Consider the following 26224-nt stretch of genomic DNA (forward strand, 5'->3'; position numbering starts at 1 on the left):
TGCCTGTGTATGACAATAGTACACGATAGGAAATGGTGTTAAACTCCAAAAATCGGGGTATGTGGGACTAGATCTTTAGGTATTGAGGTACCTAAAATGCAAGTAGATTTCTAGAAAGATTTCCGATTGTACTTATGTAGATCTAATTCTTGTGTTCGTTTCTGCCATTTCCCGGTTTTCTTCATGCAAATCGGACATCACCTATTCCTGTATTTCTACTGGAAGCACCTGGCTGTGGTTTTTCTTTTGCATGTGCAGGCTAAATTCTCTGTCTCTTATTATTGTTAGTGCTAATTGTTCATTTTCAAACTAAATTCTGTGGATGAGGTGTGCTTAGAACTCAGTGATGTCAGGCACATTTAAGACTGCTATTTTTGATTTGAATGTTTGTATTTCTGCTTCTATCTGGCAATTGAATAAATCATAAAATCTTATTTAAGTAACTTATTGCTTTAAATTCAATACCTTAGTTTGAGCTATACAACTGTTGTTTATTTTCTCAGATAGTGAACATGAATTTGGAATAAAGATTACCCAATCACAAGTTAACGCACTTCAGTGTAGGTAAATTAGTCGCTGAAAATGAGCTATATTTCACAGAAATAACACAAGTATAGGTGGTGAATTTAATGAAGATTGATTACTTAAAGTGAGATTTCCTGCTTGGTGATTAAACTTGTTATTAAAGCTAGCGATTCCTTAAATTGCTTAGTTTTAGTGCCACGCGACCCAGAACTAACTGCTGTGTTGCAGCACCTCTAAGCCAACTATGGAGAGATCAGGTAAGGAGGTTCTGACAGGCTTAATTAAATCCAGAAACATTTGTTTAGTTAAAAGTAGATATAGCTAGTCTTCCTGGTCTTGAGTTTTTAACCTTTAAGAACTCTAGATAAAACCTTGATAACCCAAGCATAAAGTACTGTTCCCAAACTCGTTCGTGGAAGGTTTTTTCCTTTTCCCTTTGCTTTTCACACTTCAGTGTTTCTCTTGTTATCCTAGTGATGCCTTTGAAGGCAACTGGGTTTCTTTAGGTGGAAGCTTTTTTGTTTTTTGTTTTTTTCTGGTAAATCTTCACTGTCACTAAGCGGGGAGGGGGTGAGAGAAGATGGCTAAAAATCATAACCTGAAAGCTTTTAAAGAAAGGTTTTAGTGAGTGGTTTTCTCCCTCCATTCCCAAACGAAGGCCAAAAGTGTTGCTGTGAAGTTATTCATAGTCAGATCTTTTAAGGAAAAAAACCTCAACAATTTGTCTAAAAATGTTGATATTATCCACAATTACAGCTTGGGCAGTGTAGAAAGCACTGTATCTTGGCCCTGGCAGTGATGGGCTAGTGATTTCTCAGAGCAAGCAGAGCTTGGATACCTGTCACAGTTCAAATGGCAGTTACGAGCATGTTTCCAGAATCTCCAGGTGCTTGGTTAATGCTGTCCAATCCTTCCTTGAAATAAATAGCAGGGAAATAACAAGAACAGTAACAGATTTAAACAATTTGCGCTGGTATTATTATTGGGTGGAAATTGTGTAGTGGTACCCATTACTGTCTCCCTGTAACCACTCGATAGTGCAGTGCTTAGGTTAAATGAGGTGGACAAATGCAGGTTAAATGATCTGTGGTATCCGTTTTCAAGGCTCTAATCGTGTTTGGACAACTGCTACAACAGGAGACTTGGGGTAAGAATGCTTTCCCAAGGAACCTGAAACCGTACCTTCACGAGCAAAATGACTAACCTGGGATTTCTCACTCCAGCAAGGTATTTTCTTGAATGTATTGCAAGTGTCATAGCGAAATCTATTAAGCAGTGTATCAACTTCAACAAGGCTTTTGTGTTGGTGAACACAACGTGATGAAACGTCTCTGCAGTTGAACGCTGGAGACAAGGGCCGTAACCCGTGTTAGGGCGATGGGCCTGGCAAAGAGCAAACTGACTGCGTGAAGCAAGCAGAAAATTCCCATCAGTTGTCAGGATGCATCCTTCCTAGCGCCGCTCGAGTTTACAGGAAGAAGAGTTGTAAGCACGTAGCGATGAAATGCCTCGCGGCGTTCGTGTCGAGGTTTCAGCCATGCCAACACACGGTGTACGGCACAGAGGAGCAGTAAATACTCTGGCTTAAATTTGTAGCCTCGCAGCAACTGATATGCGTGTGACCAGCAGCTGAATGCTTATTCCTTGCCTTCTGCACCCTTTTGGACTGCTGCATTTGAAAGGGCACGTGTTCTCCTAGAAGCTTTTTCTCAGTACATCATTTTAGCTTAGGCCTTTTCTAAGGCTGCTCTAACTACAGGTTTACAGCCAGCTACCCTCCTGCAGTGAAGTGCAGACTGCTAGATGAATAGCAAATATTTAACAGAAAAGTTGCTTTAAAATATTTATTCAGTAATTGGGTTGAACAGCTTTTGCTCTCCAATTTAATCAACTATTTTATACCCATTTCAGGCTGCAAGTAATATACTGAACTGAATGTTTTGTATCTTACCGCTCTTGCATTATTGATAGCCTATTGTCTTTGTGCTTATCTTGGGAGAGAAATGATCTCTGCTTTCAATAGTTAAATTTGATTTATTCTTTCTTCTCTTTGTGTAATATTGTAACAAATCTCAGGCAGAGTAGGAAAAACAATTTCTCTAAGGAAATTAAGTGCAGGATTCTGTTGATCTAGCATGCACCGATGCATCAAAATGGTAGTATCTGTTTGGAGGGAAGTGGACAAAGAAGAATTTTTATATAAAACTATAATTGAGCATTATAGGTTCAGATCAAGAATAAATACAGATGGGAGAGTTTAAGTTAAGGAACTTCAGTGATCTTTGCAGTGTACATTATACAGTGGGCTGGAGTGTGAGGAAGAGCTGATAACACTGAGAATTCGTGCTTGGTGTGAAACAATTTTATTTTACAAGAAGTAGGGCAAAAATAAGAAAAATGTGCTTTGTGGTTGGATAGCTTATTTTGACTTGAATACCTCCTGCTTTGAGTTGGACAATCTACGTTTGATTCTCATGTCAAATTACTCTTAAGGAGGAGTAAGAAGTTTATATTCTGCAGGAAGAACACATTTAATGTGATTAATTAATCTGATAAATTATTTGCCCTTATGTGAATTACTGCTTTTGGTCCTACATGACACCTTCCATTTGAAAGAATCTGATCAGTTGTTTAAGTGCTGTAAAACAGGAGTTTACAGTAACGCAGTTACCGTTTTTGAAGTGACACAGCTAGTTTACGCTTACTAGCTACTTTAAGTAAATAACTGCTTCCATTCAGAGATGACTCCTGAATAGCTTCTTTATGCAGACCCTCTTTCCAGGAGGAAAGACTGTGTGTGTGTGTGTGTGTGTGTGTGTGTGTGTGTGTTCATGCACACACTTGCCTTCACACTTACCTGCGTTAAGGAACTAAGCATCTATTCTACGTTATTTGTCAATTCGAGCAAACCTTTGAAAATAAATTTGCAATTAATGAAATTATTGATGTTAATCCCAAAGCAGTGATCTCATTGATGAACTTTCTAAGAAAGTATTTTTTTCAAGTATTGTAGCAAATTTAGACAAGCGTTGAACTCTTAGTTTTTACCTGGTTCTGTGCCAGAAATACTTTAACTGTATTAAATATACTAGGGTATCTTTGTGTGAGCTAATAACTTTCTTACATCTGTGAGCCAAGAAGCTAACAGAAATTGCATAGTTAAGCAAAATTTTTTTTGCCTTGGCCCAAGAATATTATACCGTGGATAATGCAGGTATTTGGTAATTCACTTGAGATGTATCATGCCGATAACTGAATGCAGCTAGCCAGCGGCAGATGACTGGAGTCTTGAGAAAGCAGAGGTAGGTGGTGGTTTTCTTCCTCTGTTAACTTTGACTTAGACAGTCCTAAAAATGTTTAAATGCTGTGTATCTGGGAACTGTGCAAATTTAGCGTGAACAAAAGAATTGGCAAGGTATCAGTAGGCAGCCTGCTGGAAGGGGAGGTTTTCATTTGCCAAGCACATACTAATGTGCCTAGTGGAAAAACAAATTCAGCTGCTTATTTTTGGGCCGCCGTCTATCCTTAGAAGATGGGTTGCAAGTCCTATCATTGCACTTAAAGCATCTGAGTAGTATGCTCTGTGTACGAGGGTTGGATAGTAATGCTATAAGCTTCCTCCGTGGAGGGTCATATTTGCCCGCCTGTTGTGACCTGTTGAGATATGCTACAGTGAGACGTGCTAAGGGTCAAATGTATGTCCTTACTGAAGTATAGGAACAGGTTGCAACCTTATATCAGGCAAACTTGTAATAATGTGTTCCATTTTGCGTTCAGTTTTGATTTGCCTTCCATACTGTTAGCTTTATTCTACCGAGTCTCTTGGTGTGAATCTGCTTCCTTCCTCCTAGTTCTCCACTGCAGATTTGCTCCTGGAGAGCTGCAGCTGAGCCACTGTCTCTGGAGCAGTATAAAGAATTTTTTTTCCACTGTTCCCTCTGCTCTCACTATGTTACTGGAAAGAAACAAAATTAGAATGAAAAAGCACCAGAGCCCTTTTCCTCCAAGTGACTCAGTATTTCTGCAGAGAAGCCCTCTGTCCTCTCCTGCCTTCTTTCTCTTCCAGGAACCCTGAGTTTACTTCCACTATGCAAGTGTCGTACATACTTTCTCCTATAATGTAGCAACTAGCAGAAGAAAGTCCTGCAAAGTCTAGACCAGTGCTGGTAGTCTAGGCAAAACTCTACTGGCTTTCGCCGTGACAACTGCCCCATACCTTTTGACCAGTTGCATAGCTACAAAGAAGAAGGTTTTAGCCTTTTTATTCCTCCCTGCTGTGCAGAGGGGTGCAGGAAAGGCTTATTATAGCAGGGTGCGCGTAGTATCTGGCATCACGCAGACCTGGTGTGAAGATGCTGAGGTCAGAAATGTGGGGAAGCTGGTAAACAGGGCAAGGGCAGCCTCTTGCATGTGAGAAATGCTAGATGAGTAGTGACAGCTGATGAAACAGCTGCAAGGGTGGTGCACGAGGCTGCCTAATAAGTGGCATAGCCCAGCCGTGCATCACTTCTCATATTCTAGGTTTACTGTGAAAAAGGAATTATGACTTTGCTCATTAGTCAAATTCAATTTTTACAGGTGTACATGTGTTTGTGTAACTTCGGTTTCCCACTGATGTCAGTCAAGAACTTCCCAGGTCTATCTTTGTTGAAATGGAGGCTTGGATGTCGGCTGTGCCTCTATAGAGGTAGACCTGGGTTGTAATGCTGTTCGTTGGCAAGCGGATGGACTAGCTACTGGGAAGTCGGTATAGCAAAATAGATGTGAATTTTAAGAAAGATGGGGGGAGAGAGTAGAAATGGTTTGAAATCAGATATTCAGAACTCAGATATAATGCTATTATCTTCAGGTGCGTTCCAGTCTTGGGCCTGACTATAGAATGACTGATGCTGTAGCTATATATCTATTGCTACCAAGTCTTGAATTTGTAACTGGCTTCCTTTCCCACACCAACAAGGAAGAAAGAATTAGGAGGTTCAGAGGAAAGGTGGGGAGGGAATGAATTGTTGAAGCAGCTGCTAATGGGTAGTTGGCAGAGTCTGCAGCTGCTGCTGCAGAAGGCTGTGGCAACACTGACTTTGCAAACTGACTCTTCCATGCAAATCTGCATTTGGACAGAAGAGTTTCCTAAAAGGAGAAAAGAGCTATTTTGAAGTTGCCTGTTTGACTCTGGTGCTCTGAAAATTGATTTGGGGATGATGAATTGTTAAACCCGTTTGTTTATTTATTTTACTGTTTATTTAGCTATTTATTTTTTGAGTCCTTGCAGGAATCACAAGGTGGAACAGGTGGAAAAGCACTTTCTTCATGGAATATGGGAAGCCAGAGAATGGGTTTTGTAGATTCTCATCAGGCACCATACTGTCTACCTTTGTGTTCACTTGAATTAGTCTGCTTCCAAAGACATCAGGGGCACGGAATTTTCTTTTTCAGGTTAGCAGGGAATGACTGAACATGCAAACTTTTCTCCTAATGTAATAAATGCACCAAGCAGCATTTCAAAGTTGAGCTGATGTGCTCTAATTCCCTTTGTTAGAACATCTCAGAGGGAAGTCTCAGACTTTTGGGTTTTGAAAATGAAGTAGGAAGCGGCTTTGCATAGTCTGTACTCCATTACAGAAAGATGGGAAATCTTCTGCATGGCTGGTGTAGCTATTATGTACTGTAGTGCTGTTGAAGTTGCCAACTGGATGATTCTGAGGTCTAGCTGTTGTCTTTCAGAGATGACCTTGGATGTAGGACACGAAGCAGGTTGCTTGAAATGATGGTTGCTTGTCTTGCCTCATTTGTTAATGATAAGGTGTATGCGATTCCCCGCATAGTGCATTAATAGCTGTAGTCAAATGTATATAAAATAAAAGCATCAATGTCATTTGTCTTTGAAGTTCCCTCACTAAAATTTGAGCATTGTTCTGTCAGATGGAGAATAAAGATACCACATGTCAGCTCATGATTTGCTTAATGCTGCGGTTAAGCACCAGTGCAATCAATCTAGTGCAGAGTTAAAATTATCTCCTAATTACATTGAGAATCAAAGAAATCCTGGCTGGTAGAAGGAGGAAGGGAATGGGGAAAGCTTGCACTTGATATATCATTTTGTGAAGGATTGGGGCATATAGGGAAGTTAACATCACCTCACTACAGTATTCTGGCATAAAAGTAAGCCTGTGAGTAGTGAGTTATTCCTAGCCAGTTTAGAATGAGCATTTTAAGCCCCTTACTAGCCTGAAAATGGGGTGAAAAATGCTCTTGAAATTAGTCTTGGGTTACACAGGCATGACTTCCTGGTTTTAACCTTCTAACTGGCTTTTACGAGCTCTGTGAGCACTTGGCTTTTCTTATGAGGAAATAAGCCTTAAAGATAAACCAGCTAAACTAGTAAGGGCCATGAGAGTTGATTGCTGAGCATGATCCTTTTAAACGGCATAGTGGGTCAGTCTTAGAGCACCTCACCGTAAATCTCCCAGGGATCCAGAAGGGCCCAAGGTGGACCTCTGCAAAGCTGCACCTGCTTGCTTGTGATTTGGCAGTGCAGAGGGGGCTGTGAAAGAAGGGTCTGCACTGACTTGCAGCTGGTAGCAACTTCTTGATATATGCAGCAGGAGACCATGGTATTGGTGATGTTCAGAGATCAGTTGAAGTAACTGCACCACAATGTGGAATTTGGTTTGCTTTGCATGTTTGTTCATTTTGGTTAGCAGGGGCTAGGAGTTTTTTTCTACTTGTTTCTGAGATTTTTTTTTTCTTTTTTTTTTAGTTAAACATAGGAGCTGCCTCTGTCCAGAAAAACTGAATACAGATGTGGCATTTCAGTAGAAGGGATGATTTATTCTGGATGTGTTCCTAGAAATCTTGTTTTCATGGTGAAACCAGGTCTTGCATCACTCCTTAGGCAAAAAATTTGCTGTATGGAGGATGAAGAAGTCCAAGATGGGAAATCTAATTTAGGTGAGCCTGGAATAGCAAATGCCCATGAAAGACTCCCTCAGCTAGAAGTCCCCTCAGCTGTCACGTGCCTTCTTGTTAAGTTTTTGTGTCCCTTTGCTGCCCGGTTCCCCTGAGGAGGAAAGGGTGATGATTGTTCCGGTGATCTGTCAGACAGGTGTTTTTTCTGTAGTTTGGGAGGATGAAGTTTTTGGCAAGTCTTTGCTAATCGGAAGGGAATGATGATATCAAACTTCCATTAAACTTAAAACAGTAAGATTCACCTCCCCCTTCTAAATAGGGAAGAAGGAAGGAGGAGAAGAGCACTTGTAACTGCCAGATTTACTGTTGTGTAACATTGTTTCGTCAAACTTATTTCTGTATTTGTTTATATTGGTAACATGTTGCACATATCATGAAAAGTAGAATGAGTCTTGTTTACAGATGCCAGGAAAATGACTGAACTACTCCATTCTAGGGTGTAAAATCTGCTGTATCTTTTCATTGTTATGGTTATTGACTAAAACTTGTTTAAATGTTACCTTGTGAAGTGCATATGGTGGCAGTAGAGGCTGTTGACAACTCATAGTTGATGGTCTCATTTTGGAAGGCTGAAACAGGTCAGTGGTTCTTTAGTTTTTCCTTAACAGCTTAAAAACTTCATAAATAACCTTTCTAGCTGCTCTGTAGTAATCATTATCTGCAAAAACCTGTCAGTACCACCAAAAAAACTGATAAACTTCAGTTAATTCTGTTCCTTTTACCTTTAGTTATATTGGAATTAATCTTCCTCTGTTTCTAAACAGAAAGAAATGGGGCCTCAGAAGAAAATAGTGTCTGTCTCCTGCGGACCGTACATTCTTCCATAGACTACATTCAAACTCTTGCAATCGTAGCTTAGTTTATTGCCCCACACATTTTTCAAGATACTAGCTATGTCCTTGAATTACAGGAGTGCAGTGCGGAAATCACCTTGATGTTTGCCTTTTTGAACTTGATAGTTTTAAAATGTTTATATAGCATTTTGAGCCCACTATGGGAAACGGCAAGGTAAAAGGATTTCTTTGGCTAGTTCTATGACCTCCTTATTGATAGAGCACAAAGTTAGTCCAAAACCAACGTGGAAATCGTGTTAGTCTGTGGTTGAATCGTCTCCTCCTTAGCCATTCACGTAGAATATACTTTGGCTGGCTGGGTTTACTGCTTTTTAGTATTCCTGGAGAAAATGGCATTTGCAACTGCTGCAGTGTCCTAGGAAGCTGCCCAAAACACACTTGACTCCATGCCTAGGCATTCCTGTGGGGTCCTGCTCGGCCACGTGGCGCTGCAGCGAGGCGGTGACCTGTGTTCCTTCAATTTTGCTGATCTGTTCCTGTGCTGCTACTTGATGAGCAATGGTTTGTGCATGCCTTCGCTTTTCAATTATGGCTGTGTTTGTCCTCACAGATTTATGATCTTTGATATTTAATCTGACTTGATTAAATCTTGCATAGTTTCGTTCACCTTAAAATAGTGACGTCTGCTTTTTTGCTAACTTGCTGGAGTATTTCAGTTTCTCCCAGGTGTGGAGAAGCAGATTGTAAAGAGGGAGTGCCTGCTAAATACTAAGACACCTTCAGATGGTTTTACCTTTACATTTAAGGTAGGGTAGCACCAAGTTGATGGCAATTTGGTGAAGAAAGCCTCTGTTAGAAGGTGGCAATTTAACTTTATTCAGCCTATGTTTTTAACTTAATCCTGTTGTGTTTTTAAATACAGAGGATAAGGTTAACTTTTATGTTGTTCTTCACATCAGGATAGCTGGTTTTAAGTAATGTGTGTGCACATAATGTGTTCTGTTGAAAAATAGTTGCTTTTTTTCAGTTTTTGAGATGAGACTTTTTTAGTTGTATACTTAAGCAAGGATAAATTCGAAAGGATAAATGTGAAATATCACTGATAAGATACTATAGCCTGTATTTTAAAACATTGGCTTGGATACTTGACAAGTAAGCAACACCTTCCTTGCAGGGAAGGTGAAATAGGCTGAAGGACAACTCTGAGTTACTAGCTAGCTTTAATGTTCTGATAGCTTGTAGAAATTCACTTTTTTTGTGTGTGTGTGTATCAACATTCAGTGTTTCACTTCCAATTAGGTGTAGGTCCTTCCAATGTAGGTCCGCTTTTGATGCGGGTTTCCCAATGGCTGCCACTCTCAGAGCTCTAGTTAGCATTTGGAGCGGTTTCAGCACAGTCCAGCTTCCTTCTGGACGTAACGAAAGCAGACGGCGTGCTCGAGGAGGGCACCAAATGTGTTCACGTGTTCCCACTGCCAGTGGAAGCTGTTGACAGCAGCATATTAGAGCGGTGAAATGAAAGCCTCTTGCAGTGCATACGGCACGGGCACTGGGTCCTCAGCACCCGTGCGTTCGCCCTACAGGTGCCCTCCTGCTGGGCCTCCTTTGCTTGGTAACGTAGGCGCAGCCTGAGTCTGCAGCGCCTCTGACAGTAGAGCTCCTTTACCAATTACCTGCTACTCAGTTGGACAACCATTTGTATTGCTTAGAGCCAGCTCTTTCAGCGCTGCTCTTTTAGTGCTTTTTCAATGGCTAATGTGTTTTGGCTGCTGTGCTGAGAAAGCTGAAACTTGTCTTAGCTTATTTTAGGCTATCTATGCTGTCAGAATTGGTTCAAGAGAGTGTTATTGGAGGACTTATTCTTTAGGACTAAAAATGGCCTCTTTGGAAATACCTAGGCTTTCTGGCTGAACGCTTCAGTAGTGCCTTACTGCTTTCTGTTTTGCTTTTGTAATAAGCTCTGTCAAGGTGTTGGGGTGGGGGGGAGTAAAAAGAGGAGTTTGCTTTTTATGTCTCCTGGAACCTGTTCTGGACACAGAGGCCTTCAGCAGAAATAGTTAAGCAGTCATTAGCAGCTCTGATGGATAACTGCTCAACCTGAAAGCAGTCCTTGTATTCAAAGAAAGCCCGTTGCAGTGGAATGCTGCATCTAAATTATAGTCTCATTTTGCATAGGACTTCTAAATTTGATGTTGATAAGGATTGAAGATGATCACAAGCTGCACCCTGCGCCTCATTCTTGGTGCTGGTACAAGATTGCAGAGCTGTGAACCAGCATGTTTCAGGAGCACAGTGCTGCTCTGGAAACGAGGCAGAGTCCTACAGGGATAACAGCTGTGGAAACTTGCTCTCCCCATCAGTTGTTCTCTTAATACAGCCAAAACATGATTACAGGGAGACTTGGATAGAGACACTGACCTGCTTTAGGATGAGGACACGCGGGCCTCTGCCTAGCATCTTAAAGTGGTCTTAGTGAATAACATTTTAGCTTGTCTCATTAGGGAATGATGGAAGCTGACTGTTCGGTGCTGCTGAAGGTCTTGATAAATTATTGTGCATTCAGCCTGTCCCTGTAACGCTGCTTTAGCAGGGCTACTGAGTGGCGCGTGAGGTGGTACGGCGGGTGATGGTTTATTCAGAGAGGCTTTTTTTTGCATTGTTTCATGCATCTAATTCTCCTGTGAAGGATGATTCAATTTTCATTAACTAGCTGAAACCGTTAGTAAAAATACAGATTGTAAAGGTATCTCTGACAGCTTGTATAATTCAGAGCAGAATTGACAACTACCATCTCCTAGGCCGCCAAGCGCCTATCAAAATATGTTAAATCTGGTTTAATTGGTTTGGGAAGATTTCAGGAAGTGATCTTGCCAAAAAATCTCTTCCTTCCTATTCTAAATGCCCTCCTTCCTAGAATCATCTCATTTTCCCAGGATTATTGCTTCTTAAAGATGGTCTTTGCTTTTCCAATGCTTTAGTTCTGAGACTTCTCAATGTCTGAATATCAAGTAAGCCTCAGCGCTCATATTGGCATGAACCACAACTCCAGGTAGCACGCGTGTTTCTGATGAGCGCCTTTCACTGTAACTTGGCAAGTAGCTAGAGCTTGCTTTTCAGGGCTGGCTGTTGCAAACAGGTTTGCTCCCTGTTTTGGAGCATCCTTGTGTTTTTAGTCTTTTGTGTAAAGCTGCAAGTTTCCATGGGAAACGTTCTTAGGCAGTTTAAAGTAGAAAAGTGTTTTTCCGGAGTTCTTTTGAACAAAATAATAAGATACCTGAGCTGAAACAATCTGGAAAAATTGAATTAAAATCCTGCTAAAACAATCCTTGCAATCTGGATGATAGAGAATTAGTACAAAACCTTCTTTAAAACTGATAAACAAAACGGAAACAAATATTTGCTAATTTGTTCATGATGCTCCCCTAAAATTCTAGTTTATCATTTATCCAAGGATCCAATTTTCCAAGGATTTAATTTTAGAAGGCTGACTTGATAACCATTGAAAATGCCTAGGAAAGTTTTTTGATTTGTCTTTTTTGATTTATCTTAGATGCATTGGCTTGATTAATCATTATGTAAGCTAAAGGTGTGTCTGTGTGTACTCTGTGTGTCCGTAAACCTGGTTTCACTTAGCTCCTGCTGTCGCTTCCTGACCCTCCCTCCTCTATCTCAGGGAAGCTAAGGGGAGCCTGGCGGCAAGCCGCTCCCGGCGGCTCTGAGCCGTGGCACCGAGCAGGGAGGAAAAGCCTTTTGCTGGGCACTCGTTCTTGTCATGGTTTGGTTCTGTGACACAGTAATTCTGCACAAGAGAAACTGAAATTAATAGCTTTGCTTTGAGCTTGTGCGTACTGGTTACAATCGCTTATTCTCCTAATGATCAGTTAAATAAACTTTCTGATTTTCTCTGTGTCCTTATCTTCCTGGAGATGACTGATTATGGAGTGGTCAGCACCATCAGAGCTGTTGCTGGGAAGGCCAGGAAGAGCTGACTTTTTGGGGAGCAATCCCACAGTTGTTAAACGTTTGCCTCTTCCAGCAGAGCGGGACTACTGCTGCTCCTCGTGCCCCTCCGCTAGCCAGGCTGCCGCTTTCGAGCAGCAGTGGTGAGGAGGTTTGGGAAATGCCGCCGAGTTTGCGTTTGTGTCGTGTTGTTGGCACCATAGAGCTGTTCTTGTGCTGAGCTGTGGTGGGTGATGGGCCAGGTGAGATGAACAGGAAGAAGTTCAGCTGGGAAAACTCCAGAACGGGTTCTCAAATCCTATTTAAACTTCAGGATCAAATAAATGTGTGTTCTTGTTGTATGTCATGTCAATAAAGATCTGCTCCTGCAAATTACTGCTTTTCAGTTATGTTTAACTTTAACTGAGTTGCCTTTTTCAGATACATGCTTATGGCAGCCAGCAGATGAATGCTGTGCAGTATCCTCTGTAAGGGAAGAAGGGGGAAGGCTGTCTTGTAAAATGCAGCCAGGTGCTTCATTAACATTGATATCGCAGTATGAAAACATCACATACAGGTTTCTTTGCCTTGTGGTCTGCTAGCTTGATGAAACAATCCTCTTTAATGACTCTAAGCATTTGCTTATTCTTGTTGGAATTGTTTTCCCTTCTGTGCAGGTTTTTTTAAGCTCCCTCTGCAGCCAACAGAGCTGGAGCTCTGAACAACAGTAACTTGCCAGGGAATATAAGTGATTTACAAGCCAGAGTTGTGCAGTACCAATAGTCATGGCAGGTAATATATCTAAGAGAAAAATGTCAGGCGTGTACTGTTAATCAAACAGAAGGTTTTTTTTTTTCACCCCCACTGCTTTGTGCTAAGATATGCATAGGGCTAGTAAAAGAACTATTGACTTCACTGTGCTAATCTCACCCGGCAGACAGCTGATGCAAATTGAACGCAGAAAGTGAAGAAGCATTCCAAGGTGAAGTTTCCAAGCTTTGGCGTTTCTTACAGGAGAAGTTAGGCCAGTATTAATCAGGTGCACGTGTACGTACCCAATTATTCAACTTATTTTTTTTTTTTTTTGTCTCAAGACCTGAGCTTCTGTAAAATTTACCTAGCAGGTCTGGGCTGTGCTTTGAACACCAAGTGCCTCATAAGGGATCCAGTCATACAGATAAACTTAGCCCTTACGGCATATCATTTGGGATAGGGATTTACTTTTTCCTCCTTAGTGGCTGGACTAACTTGATGTGACTTCTAATGGACACAAAGGAACTGCTTCTTACTGCCCAATGCGCTGCTCAGCTAAGACCAGTTTCTGCTCCGCTGGTTCCATTTTTAGACCAAAACTATGTAATGTTGGATGGAGAAACTTTCTCTGCTCCAGGGTAATGACCAGGGACTCACTGATGTTGGATATTTCCCCTCCCCACCCACGCCCCTGTACTGGGAAGTACTGGACTGCTGTGGCTTGGAGAGTGTTTTACTTCAGTTCCGAGTTTAGCTTCTACAAAGCTGCGCCGCGGCAGGCGTCCAGGCCCTGGTGGCCTGCTTAGACTGATGAAGAGTCTGAGAGCACCGGCTGTTTCTCTTCAAGCTGAAAGGTTTCCTGATTTCGGAGTCTGTTCTCCTGGAAAAGAGGTGTGAGTTGGCTCATCCCCAGCACGCGCTGAGACGGAAGGAATTTCCTTGCGCTTGTGGAAATTTCACTTCATAGCTCTTATTGATTCATTCTCGATCTTGTAAATGCTGGATACATAAGTAATGTTTCCTTAACTGAAGCCCGTGCAATCCTTCCTGTGGGATGGGAGCAGGGTGGAGAAGGCATTCTCTCCTAACTGGCTGCAGCAGAGAGAAGGAATCAGCTAATGGGTTTAGATTAAGCACTAGAAACCAAGAAATGAAGGAAGCTGTAAGGGGAATGAATCTTGTTCCTTTTCTCCAGTTTTCCCTTTACAAACTGGGACTGGCTGAAGGACTAAAGCAGTGAAGAACTCTGAAATCAATGGGCTGAAAATTAATTTCTTCAAACTGCTGTTTAAACTAGAGTTAGAAGCTCTTTGAAGAGGTAATATTCTTGTTAGTACAGGAAGATCTGAGTAAGGAGTTTGGAATATCATGGTGGGAATTCAGCTCTGTCTTGTCTTTGTGCTCAGATTTCAAAACTGACACAGGCTTAAAAATATAATGGTGTTTTGGTTTCTGTTTTTCAAGCTTTTAGGATGCAAGGGAATTATTCTTAGGTTTTTTTTTTGTTGTTGTTGTTTCTTTTTTTTTCCCCTAGCATCTCTGGGGACTATATTAAAGAAACAGAATTTAAACCAACCTACTCCAGTAAGGCAAAAATATTTTAATAGTAAAACCATGGTCTGGCATCACAAAATGCAAATGAAGTGTTCCAGCCCTGCCTGACGTTTCCTGCTCAAGGTAGATGGGACAGTGCGATCTTTGGAAGAAAGAGGGACTGTGACGGTCCAGTGTACCTGGGCTATCATCTGTCCTAAATAAAATAGGAATAGTGTAGTTCTCTGCCAGTTGCTGATATTTGCACTGAAATTAAGAACTAAGTTAGAAAAAGGAGTTCTGTTGTGTGTGTTCTCTCCCCCCTCCTTGAGAGAGTGTTAGGAGTTGGTGTGGTTGATGGTCCATGAGCCAGCAATGTGCCCTTGTGGCCAAGAAAGCCAGTGGTCTCCTGGGGTGCATTAGGAAGGCTGTTGCCGGCAGGTTGAGGGAGGTGATTCTGCCCCTCTGCTCAGCCCTGCTGAGGCCTCATCTCGAGTACTGTGTCCAGTTCTGGGCTCCCCAGTACAAGAGAGACATGGAGCTACTGGAGAGGGCCCAGTACAGGGCTACGAAGATGATCAGAGGGCTGGAGCATCTGCCCTGTGAGGAACGGCTGCGAGAGCTGGGCCTCTGCAGCCTGGGGAGGAGAAGACTGAGGGGGATCTCATCAATGTGCGCAAGTGCCTGAAGGGAGGGTGTCAAGGGGACGGGGACAAACTCTTTCCAGTTGTCCCATGCGACAGGACAAGAGGCAACGGGCAGAAATTGAAGCACAGGAAGTTCCGCCTGGACGTGAGGGGGAATTTCTTCCCTGTGAGAGTGACGGAGCACTGGCGCAGGTTGCCCAGGGAGGTTGTAGAGTCTCCTTCTCTGGAGATCTTCAAGGCCCGCCCGGTTGCAACCCTGTTTAACATGCTCTAGGTGACCCTGCTTGAGCAGGGAGGTTGGACTAGATGATCTCCAGAGGTCCCTTCCACCCTTACTGATTCTATGAAAAGCAGTATGGTCTGCTTGACTGACATGCTTAACGTGTCTGTCAAACTTTTCCCCTTTCATTATCTCGTTCTCCCTTTCTTGCCCCCAAAAGAATCTGTCAAAGTTATCATAAGCAGCGATGTTTGTGTTATAAAACTCATCACTGCAGCCTCTCCACAGTAGCAGTAATGCCTGGGAGGAACGTGCAGTGAAGAATGTGGAGCAACTGTTTCATTTCTTAGGGGGAAAAAGGATCAATCTTTTCGGTTTCCCCGGCTCTTCCTGGCTGCTGTAGGTTACCTGTTTCTTTCCTGGACAGATGGGCAAAGCAAGCAAACTGACAAGAGAATATTTATAGCTCACCTCCTGCTTATGTTCCTTTCCTAGCAGATGTGATGAAGTACTAATTACTGAAACTAAGAAAAATTCAGGCAGGAATGGTAAGGGTGGCAAATGAAGACCATTTGCTACTGCGTAGGTCATACTCAGTGCTTCAAAATGCAAAGATTAGCACTTCCCACATCTTAGTGTCATTGCTTTTTTTTTTTTGTCTGTCTCCTCAGCCTGATTAAAAAGGGGAGGGGGGGGGGAATATAAGAAACAGTACTGCTGTTCAGACCAGTTCTCATTTAGTTGACCTTCACCTGCAGAAACATTGCCCTCTGGAGGCAGTGGGTGTGAAATGTTTTTTGTCAGGGCAAAATACGACCTCTCAAGTGAGATGTTAGCAAGGACATGCTGGCAAAGGCAACAAGAAATGAGTTCAAGCCAGTGGGGTTTTAATTGGAAGCCCAAAAATTGGGCTAGCGGAGACGAACTCTATACAGTGAACTGCATGGCAGCAGTTTGGATTTATTGAAAACTGCAAAATGCTCATAAGGGACGTGGGGTTCCTTTGCCTTTGCAGGAGTGCCAGGAGTGCTGCTCCTAAGTGTAGTGCCTTTCCCTGCCGCTCTCCACTCTCTGGTCAAGCCTTTGGGTTTTTTGCATGCCAGATTGCTGCAGGGCAGCAAAACTGCATGCTTCGGCTGTTACTTTTGTAATAGTAATGTAGTAATGGCTGTGTCTGGGTGACAGTACGTGTTTCATTGTGTAACAAGCTCTTAAACAGAAGCACCTTTAAAAAAGGAAAAAGAAAAAAAGAAATCATGTAATATTAACACTGTGAGTGTATTCTGATAATGCAGCAAAAAATTGGGGGAAGCTTGCCGTACAGGATTAATTATTTGTTCAATAAATCCCTGGTAATGAAGTTGAAAATCTTGATCCTTCTTTGAAATAGAGTCCAAAGGGAAATTGTACAAGATGAATAAGGAGTACAGATGTCTTGCAAGCATGAAAGTGGAAAAGGAGGGGGTGAAAGATGCAGGAGAATACCTTTGGTCAAGGTGAGGGACTGATGCAGGTACAAGCCAGGTCCTGAACTGCGCGCTCCTGTTGAGTTTTGTGGCTGAAGCAGAATTCTAGGCATGTCCCATCGATTTTTTTTTTTGCTATTTCTTTTTTTAATCTCTAGCTTGCTTCCTTTATATGCCCGCTTGTACCAAAGAAAAAGTTAAGGGCAGAGGAACCACTTTTTTCTTTTTTTTTTCTCAAGACTTCTGATGCTTGCAGTTGTGAAGGTGCGAGCAGGGTGGCTGATGTGCTCAGCGGTGAAGGGGATGGAGCCACAAAGGCCAATCCGTGCTGGCTGAAAGGAGAGTAAGATCAACTTGCTTCTCTGTTAGGAAGTGTTTCTGCCTAGCTGTAGTAGCAGTAAGATACCAAGCGTTGAGGATGAAACTGAGTTCAGAGGCAGCTAAAGTATGTGAGCAGAGCTTAACTTGGAACGCAGAAATGCTCTTGCATCTACTCATGTGCTCAGAGCGCTGTGTTGGTTCATATTTGAAAGACTTGACTTGCATTTCTGCAAGTAAAGGATACTTCTGTGCTGAAACGCTAGTGGTTTGGGTATGATGTACAGTACGGGATTTGGATGCCAGGTTTCTGGTCAGAGTAGTGTTTTGTTTTGCCTGTATTCTGCTTTGTAAACGCAGGAGAGAAGGAAGCAAAAAACAGGAAGAGAAGACCCAATGATTTATGTTAAAAGGACTGTTTAACAGTGACAAAAGGGTATCAGACTGAATATAGGAATGTACGTAGTTGCATTCCTGCAGTAGGTGAATTCCTGAAGTGAAGGGAAGATGGTTAAAGGGAGCTTTCTTGCATTTCTGAGGTGGGTGCCTTGGGTTACTGTGATGGCTTAGGGAAGCTGGCAGCAATTTTTGCTGTTGAGGTTCTAACTAGGGAGATCTTAGAGTAACTAGTGCTAGAGCCAGGAAGAGATGTTCAGTTCTTCGTGCCTTGAAAGTGGGTATAGAGGAAAACAGTAGCTGCTGGTTGAGAAGATGATCTCTTTCAGATCTGACTTAAGGCAGCCTCAGCTGAAGTCCCTGCATAGCCTGTGAAACAGATGTTGCAGCTGGCACTTGCAAATATATCTTTTAAAATTTGTTACGGGCGAAGTCTCTTACATAGCGAATGCTTTCACAAAGTCTGCGATGTGAGTGTCAAACCCAGGTAATGACTTAACGTGTTTTATTTGTGTTTTGTATCTAATTTGAGATGCACCTTTTTTCTACATCTTCTTTCTCTGGTTAAAGTTTTTCTAGTTTTAATCAGGTTTCGAGACGTGGTACTCCAAAGGCATTCTATCATTTGGTAATTATGTAAAACACAGAATACGAGCTCTGCCAGGTTGCTCCCTCTTTTCCTGTCAGATAGCTTTTGCTGCCTTGCTGATGGCTGAAGGCTGTTTTTCTAGTATACCTTTGATTAACCTTCTTGTCACCAGTGTAGGATGGAGCTACAGCTGCATTAGGACCCCTAGAGATGCTGGTGTTGTGCTTCTGGATTGTCTAATATACAGCTGGACCGGGCTGGAGGAAGTGTTAGCTTTAGGCAGAGGGCTGGGATTTTTACTCTTGTTCCCTAGATCGTTCTGTGAGTCGAGCTGCTGCATAACCCTGCACCTTTTAACATACATCTTCCTGCAGACAAGATGGGATAGGAAGGATTTGAGTGAATGTGAAAAACGTTCTTGGTTTGGTTCCCTTCAGACTCGAACATGGCTGTATATAAACCTTCTGATTTCAGTGGTCTGGCTTTGCTGCCTTTCACACCTCAAGTAGTATTCAGTACTTATTTCAGCAGTAATAAACACATCCGTCTTGGTTGAAACGTAGATGTAGTTTTTTCTGTGCTGCTTTGCTGAAGCAATGAGCTCTTACCAAAGTGTTTGCAGACAACTGACTGTGAGATGCAGTCAGTGAAGCTTGAGACAAGGGTCCCGCTGTAACCCTTGATGGCTTCAGTCCAGGACTTGGTTCCTCTGTCGCACTTGTGTCACACTGTTGAATTGCAGACACTAGGTGAAGGATATATGAATTTCTCCTCATCTCAATTTTAAAACAAAATCCAGCCTTCAGAATGAAAAAGAATTACGATTCCTTAAGCTCTTACTTATGTTAGACGTCAGAAGATGACTTTGCAATCATTTGCCTTTTTTCCTTCTCCCCATAGCCAGTAGAGACTTATCTTGGACAAGAGTTTCCGATAGTGCCGTTGCTGTTGTCAGGTGCGGTTCCAGACCAGAGGTGCTCAGTGACAGATGCCCTTAGAGAAAGAGCTTCTGGTTAGGCTAAAACATAATGGCAGTGTGTTTCTGTATGGTTAATGACCATATAGAGTTGTTTCACATCTGAATCAATTTGATAGAATACTCAAAGATGATTTTGGAACAGGATAAATCTCGAGATTTCTCAGCTTTTGATTAGTCATCTAGTGTGTCCTGTTTTCCCACTGATGTTGCCTCTTCCCCTGTTCCTGCATATGTGAAAGTAGGAGACTTTTGGAATTAGCTTGTACCTGTGAAATACCTATGACCTAATATTAAAGTCTTTGAAGGTGATGGTTGATAGTATCTGAGTTGTATGGCTGTTTTGCAGTGAGACAGACCTGAGTTTAGAAGGCTTTAGGATCATCTGAAAAGAACAGCTAATTTTTCGGGCTGCTGTGCGAATTTGGTAGCAAGGCAAACTCCTGGTATGTTGTATTTTAAAGACAGAAGATGAATGTCATGTAACAGGGAAGAGTAAAGGAATAAAAAGCACGTAGCTGGAAGAGGCTGCTCTGCTGTAGAATTGGGTGAAGCGTATACGTAAATGGTGCTTTGTGGAAGTGCTCTGAAAGGCAGCTTTGTGGCTCACTGTATAAACGCTGCACAGTTACTGCTGTGTCTGCTGTGATGCTTTTATAGAAGCATTAAAATTGAAGTTGCTGGTTCCAGATAGAAAAACGTATTGCTATTTTAAAACTTGCTGTAGAGGCTTCCCCTCTTTATATAAAACTGATTTTTGAATTCAAGCTGAAGACTAGCTTACCTGCTGTACACAGCTTCTGCAAATTGAAACTTTTGCTTTTTGACCATGGCAGTGGCAAGACAGAGCTGGACTTTCTAAAGTGTGTGGTGCTTTTATTTTATTTTATTTTACTTTTTCTTTTCTAAGTGGGGTGGTTTCCTGGGGTTGTTTAGCAGTAATACGTAAGTGTTTCAGTGCTGTGGACTTGCTATTTTCAAATGTTGAAAGGCAAAGTTGCCCTTTGGTTTCCAACATACAGGCTTTCTTTAACCATTTCTTTTTGCAAAATATGTAATTTCTCACTCAGCTTAGTTACAGCTGTTTAATGCCTGATTCCCTCTTTCTGCTAACTGCCTGCTTGACCCAGCTGTGAGGAGCTGAAAATGCTACTGCAGCCACAAGCAAAATTGAAGATGACTTAATTGATTTTCATTGTCAAGGCTGAGAGAGGGGGAAAAGAAGCATAAATACATAAATTAGACAGTATTTCCAGAGCTGTCAAGGTACTGACCACCTGAGCATAATTCCCATGTGCAAGACTCTGGCAGTTGGGCCTATCTTTGATCTGTATAGCAGGTTTCAGAAGCGAAGTCAAAGTCAAGCAGTTGAGAAGCCTGTCTCAAGTAGGCTTTTGAAAGCAACCTCGCTAAAAATGAAAGCCTGGACAATTTGGCAGGAAATAATCAGCAGTCTGGGTTTTGTTTGCAGACTTGAGTCTGAAGGTTACTGAAAGCAAGCCCAGCCTTTGAGGTACTGTTACAGAAATGTAGGCTTGGTAATAGTATTTTAAAAACAAAGAAAAGCATTGAATAAATTGGACAGTAAGTGTTGAAAAACCAGAGTGCTAGGATATGAGAACTGGTCATGGGCCTTGTTCTGTCTGAAATGGTGCTCTTCCGTGCTGGGGTAGTAGTTGAATTGTGGGGGTTTTTTGGTTTGTCACCAATGTAAAATATTTGTCATAGGAGGCGAACTTTCTGGGTATAAATAAATCAGTCTGATTCTGGATTGTCATGAACAAATATAGTCCCTTCTTTACAGCTCTGTCAGTTTATTTTGGACAATGTTCTTTTTTGTTAAAAGCCCTGCTTACTACTAGTATCTTACAATTTAGCCTCTCCCCTCCTGTTGTAAGGATGAGAAAATACTTGAAGTCAGCAAAGAAAACCAAAGAGTGAACCCTTATTCAAGAATTTCCTGATCCTCACTCATTATGTTAATTTTTTTAACCACCTTTATAAATGACTGCTTTGCATGGTTTCTCCCTTCATGTCTGTGTAAAACTTCAGTTAAATTTTTAAAAACGACTACCTTCAGGTGGCATCTGGCTTTAAAAGTGTATTAGAAGAAAATCACAGCTGTTCTGTTGTGTGTTCTCCTTAACTAAGTAAATGACAGAGAGACGCGTAGAGGTGAACTTGGCTGAGGGGGCAAACCCTACTGGGCGACAGATGGCCGGAGAAGATGCTGTTCTTGATGGGCACTCCTGGTCTGCGGTTACCCTGGGGCAGAGGGAGGAAATGCCTAGCGCAGGCACTGGGAGGGATGGCGGTGGGAGGGGGGACGGGAGGTGGCAGCGGGGTGCGATTCCGACAGACGAGTGCGACTGAACATTTGTCTTTTTGCTGTGCTTGTATTTTCTAGGTGCATCAGAGGCTTTCTCCGTGGCAGAGTCTGAGAGTGGTCTATTGCAGCACAGTAGTGCCCTCCGACGGTGAGTATCGGCACGTACGAAGTCTGGGCTCACTTTTTGCTTCACTAACTTAAATCGTGTTCCCTGAAACCTCTTCGGGTAGAGGATTTTTTTGGATTGGAGGTAATCTAGTTTTGAACTAGAAAAGCGACAGAGAACAAAGCAAGCCAAGAAGAATTAAGGAAGCAGTCTATTCTTCCAGTAACATCCTTTACAAAACTGGATGGGCTTTATGAAGAAAGATATGTTTATGCCCAACTGTCCAAAATTTCTGCTAGACTTTTTGCTGAGGTACCCGGGTGGTGTGCGTGATACCTACCTTCTGGGATACTGTGTGCCTCATGAACTTTATGCAATGAAAATGCTGCTGATACCTGTCATTTCAGTGGTTGAAAGCAGTATGCTTGCTGCAGTGAATAAGCTGTGAAGCCAAGCGTGTTTTGTTCCTTTATTTAAATTCTAGGACAGCTCAGACATTGAGGTTTTTTGATAACGTTGTCATAGCATGAAGCAAAAGAATGCACTGCCAAGGTAGGTGGAACTTTGTAAAAATCTCACTTTGCCAAAATACAAAGAGGAAACAAACAGCTTTCAGATTGCTTCCTACTTAGCGTCTGCGTGCTGCGTGCAAAGAATAGCATGCGTGTGCTGACTGACATGAGCAGTTAGTGGATCCTCTCCCTGTCAGGCTTGTTAGTAATGCCTGAAAGCTAAGAAAGCAAAGGGCTCAGCCCCAAGTGCTTCCTCTGTCAGGATAACGACCGTGTGCAAACACAGAATGTGACTGCTGTGGGGAGCTTGGCTTAAATAGGTGTAGATGTAGATTGATGTAAGCTCAGATACTTGCCTGACCTAATGATGTCTGATTTACCTTTTCTGATACTGTGCTTGAGTATTTCTTGTTACTTCTTATAATAACTTTGTCTTTACCAGCAGTAAAAGTTCAACTCTTTTTTTTTTGGCCACTTGTTTTTTTTTAAATTGTTCTTTATTTTGGCCTAATGTACTCTTCAAATTTTTATGCAAGAACAGAAAAATCCTGAAAATTACCAGTGAAGTGTTACTAGTTCACATATGGCTGAGTCAAAGCTTTACGACGCAGGCATGGAATTCCTACCTTGGAGCAACCTCACGCTTAACACAGTGTGTAAGGCTTTAAAATTCTCCGTGGCCTTATTTAGTGGCCCGCCTGGCCAACTTGTAGATGACTGTAAATTTAAGTAAATTATATTTCTGGACAATTACTTTCCTTGACTTTTTCCATGTATTTAAAAACTGATTTGAAATTTCATCAGTGGTGATAAGCCAAAATGTTAGCTCTATAGTTAGTGATATGCCAAAATATGTTGTCCCCCTTGGTTACTTGCATTTATCTTGAAGCAAGCAATCCGTAGGGCTGTCAGAGCAAAGGAAAGCAAGGCAGACAGACATAAATCACTTTTGTCTAACTCTTACTGAAGTTGTCTTTCTGCATTTTTACTTATTGTATTTTAACTTGACTCTGAGCTGTTCCCTCTCCAACGTAGTAAAAACTTGACCAGGCATTACTTGTGTAGGAGGTGAAGAGAGGATCGAAATGGAATTATGAACTCTCCCACCAATGAGTTAGGTCAGAGAATGACTTTTATAAGCTTTTTGTGAAGGAGAAGTGTAACCAGCTGTAATTCCAGACTAACTGAACCTGCTGTCCTAAGGAAATAATTTAGTCTTTAACACTTCTCTTAAGCTGGAAATCCTTGAAAAAGGTTTTCTCTTTGTTATCAACGCTGAAGACTTTTGGAACAGACCTACTTACTGTTTTTGTCACCTGCATCTGGTCTGCACAAGGTTAAAATGTGGCCAAGACTGACGCTGTATGTACTTCCTTTAGTGCTGGCAGTAATGGGGTTGCGATAAAGGGGATGAACAGGGAAGTGTTGGTGCACACACGGCTTTTTACCTATTATCCTGTACAATAAAGAAACCGGCTTACTAGTTGTATAATCTAAGTAACATTTGAAATAAAAATGTTTTTCATGTGAACCAAGTTCTCTACGGCAGTCTTGTGGTTTTGTAATGAGTACCTAAGTCAATGTTGTATATGCTACTCACAGGAACCGATGGATTTCATACTTAAGTGGCTATTTTAAACTTGCAAACATGTTAATCATTCCTTTTGAGCCTGCTATCTCAAGTAGAAAATTCACAAATGTATTTGGTGCTAATCTATTTCTTACCAGTCTCTTGCACAAATACTTGAGTGAAAGGAAGCAAAATCTGATAGCTGATGTCAAAATAGCTGCTGATACAGAGCTTGAATTTCTGTTTAACTGTCCAAATAAACTGGCAGTTGGCATATTTTTTTCAGCAAATATCTGACTATAGTCTGAATTTTAAACTTTGAAACACTGAAGCTACTGAGATCCTGTTAGGTGTCTGATTCTTGAGAATAGGTGCTTATAGGTTTGCAAATACTGGGGCCTCTTGAAGACTTCAGTCACTTCAGATGTCGTACGCGGTCACTTCCACCTAGTCTTTTAAAGATGACATGAGAACCTGCTTGTCAGCACTGGATAGCTTTGGAGAAAGGAAAAATGTACTCGCTCGCCTCTGTGTGCTTGATTCAATACATGAAGACGCAAGATGGTAAACTCGAAGCTTAAGACAACTATCTTTCTTGCCTTATAAAAATTAGTACTGCATATCCTTTTTCAACATCCATGAGCCTCTTTCGAAAAAGGGATGTTGCTCCAAGATTTATCCTAATCTGCTAAGTATCCTGTAGTAAACACAGTGGTCATTTGGCTGCAAATCTCTAAAAAGAGGCATAAAGGGCGTTGGTGCCAGAACTTGCTCAACCCTGGCGTGCTGAGAAGTGGTTTCCTTTGATAGGTAGTTATTTATTTGCTTCTGCTTCCAGCACAGATCTCTCTAGACAAACTAGTTTTGATGTTAGCTGCTCGAATTGTTGTGGAATGTCAGCATGTCAGTTAAATCAGTTGAAGTCGATGGTGCAGTACATGTCATAGGCCAAAGCTACAACAGGTGGGAATACGAAGCCAGCTGCAGCGTGGGTGGGTGACTGCATAATCTCTTGAGATGTGGCAAATGCTCTATGCAACAAAAACAGCCTTACATTTTTACATAAGGAAAACAGACAACAGCCGAACAATATATATATATATATATATATATATATAATGTATATTTTTTAGGTGTGTACAATTCCATTTTAGCAGTTACAGAATTTAGCCAATTTTAACTGTTTGTGACTCAACAGGCACAGAAAATAAAGGCTTCAATTTTGTTCTCAAAATTTTTGTTCTTTTGAGTATCTCAAAGCATGCGGAGTGTGCTGGTAGTAAAATAACCACAAGCTTACTGTTTATATAATTCACTACAATAAATTTTAGCAAGGTACACTGGAATCAAAGAAATACAGAATGGCTGGTGTTGAAAAGGGGCAGCTGGAGATCATCTAACTCAAATCCCTGCTCAAACCAAGGTCACCTGGAGCAGATTCCTCATGACATTGTCCAATTGACTTTTGAATATCTCCAGAGATGGGGACTACACTCTCTCTGGACAACCTGTTCCAAGTATTTAACTACCCTCACAAAAAATAAGAATAGAAAAATAAATGCAATTTTTTTTAATCAATGTGTGCCTGTTGCCTTTTGACCTGTCATGCATCACCACTGAGAAGAGTCTGTCTCCATCTTTACATGTGGTCATCCTGCCCTTTCTTCCTGCCTCCTCCTCCTCTTCCCCCCTGCCCCCCCCCCAAAAAAAAAAATCTTTATATGCATTTATAAGATTTCTTTACTTCCCCCTTAAACACATCTTGTCTTTTCCAAGCTCCACAGTTCTAACTGTGTTTCTGCTAATATGTCAGATGTTCCAACCCTTGATCATCTTTGTGGCCTACTCCTGGGCTCGCTTCAGTTTGTCTGTCTCTCTTGGCCTGGGGAACTCGGCACTGGATACAGCACTCCGGATGTGGCCTCACCTATGCTGAGGAGAAGGATCATCTCCCCAAACCTGCTAGCAGTGCTCTTCCTAATGCAGCCCTTAGCCTTTGCTGCAAGAGCATATGGCTGTCTCATGTCCAAGTTGAAGTCCACCAGGATCTCCTGCTCTTCTTCTGCCCAGCTGCTTTGCAGCTGGTCCGCCCCCAACATGTAGTAGTGCACTCTTAAAAATTGCTTGAAAAAGCTGATGATAGTCCTCAAGAAATGGAAAGCAGGTGTGAGGGGGTTGGTTTTTAATCTACACCTAAGAAGCAATGTCTGCCTTCTGAAGTACAAAGTATGTTGATCCCATGATTTTTTTTAGATGAAATGACTTTGAAGCTTAAACTCAGTGAGTGCTGTTCCTGCAGCCCCATATTCCTGGCTGCTCCCTTGCATATTTGTTGCCTCTGTGCAAAGGAAGAAACCCAAACTAAACAAGATAAGAAGTGCTTGAAGTAGGTCCTTCCCTGAGGTCTCCTATTGTATGGTCTGCTTTTGTGTTTGAGACTATAAATCTCTAAACTGTGCAGTGTTTTATGTTCAACAGTCCAAAATATTTTGGTTCTCAAAAACTAATGGGAATACATTGTTACATGCTGCTCTTAGATAACATGTTATATTTGCCATAAAAATGATTGTGCTAAGAGCAGAAAT

At 41.8% G+C, this 26224-nt stretch overlaps 1 protein-coding gene across 1 annotated transcript in view; it reads left to right on the forward strand.

Annotated features, from left to right (window-relative positions):
- Window positions 1-26224, forward strand: part of MCU (mitochondrial calcium uniporter) — an 86540-nt gene that overhangs the window by 49260 nt on the left and 11056 nt on the right. The window contains exon 2 of the mRNA XM_062580347.1: window positions 21530-21599. Coding sequence (XP_062436331.1) covers window positions 21530-21599 — 70 coding nt within the window. The remainder of the gene's footprint in view (window positions 1-21529; window positions 21600-26224) is intronic.

This window comes from Rhea pennata, chromosome 7, assembly GCF_028389875.1.
Source record: "Rhea pennata isolate bPtePen1 chromosome 7, bPtePen1.pri, whole genome shotgun sequence".
In the NCBI taxonomy this organism is placed as follows: Eukaryota; Metazoa; Chordata; class Aves; order Rheiformes; family Rheidae; genus Rhea; species Rhea pennata.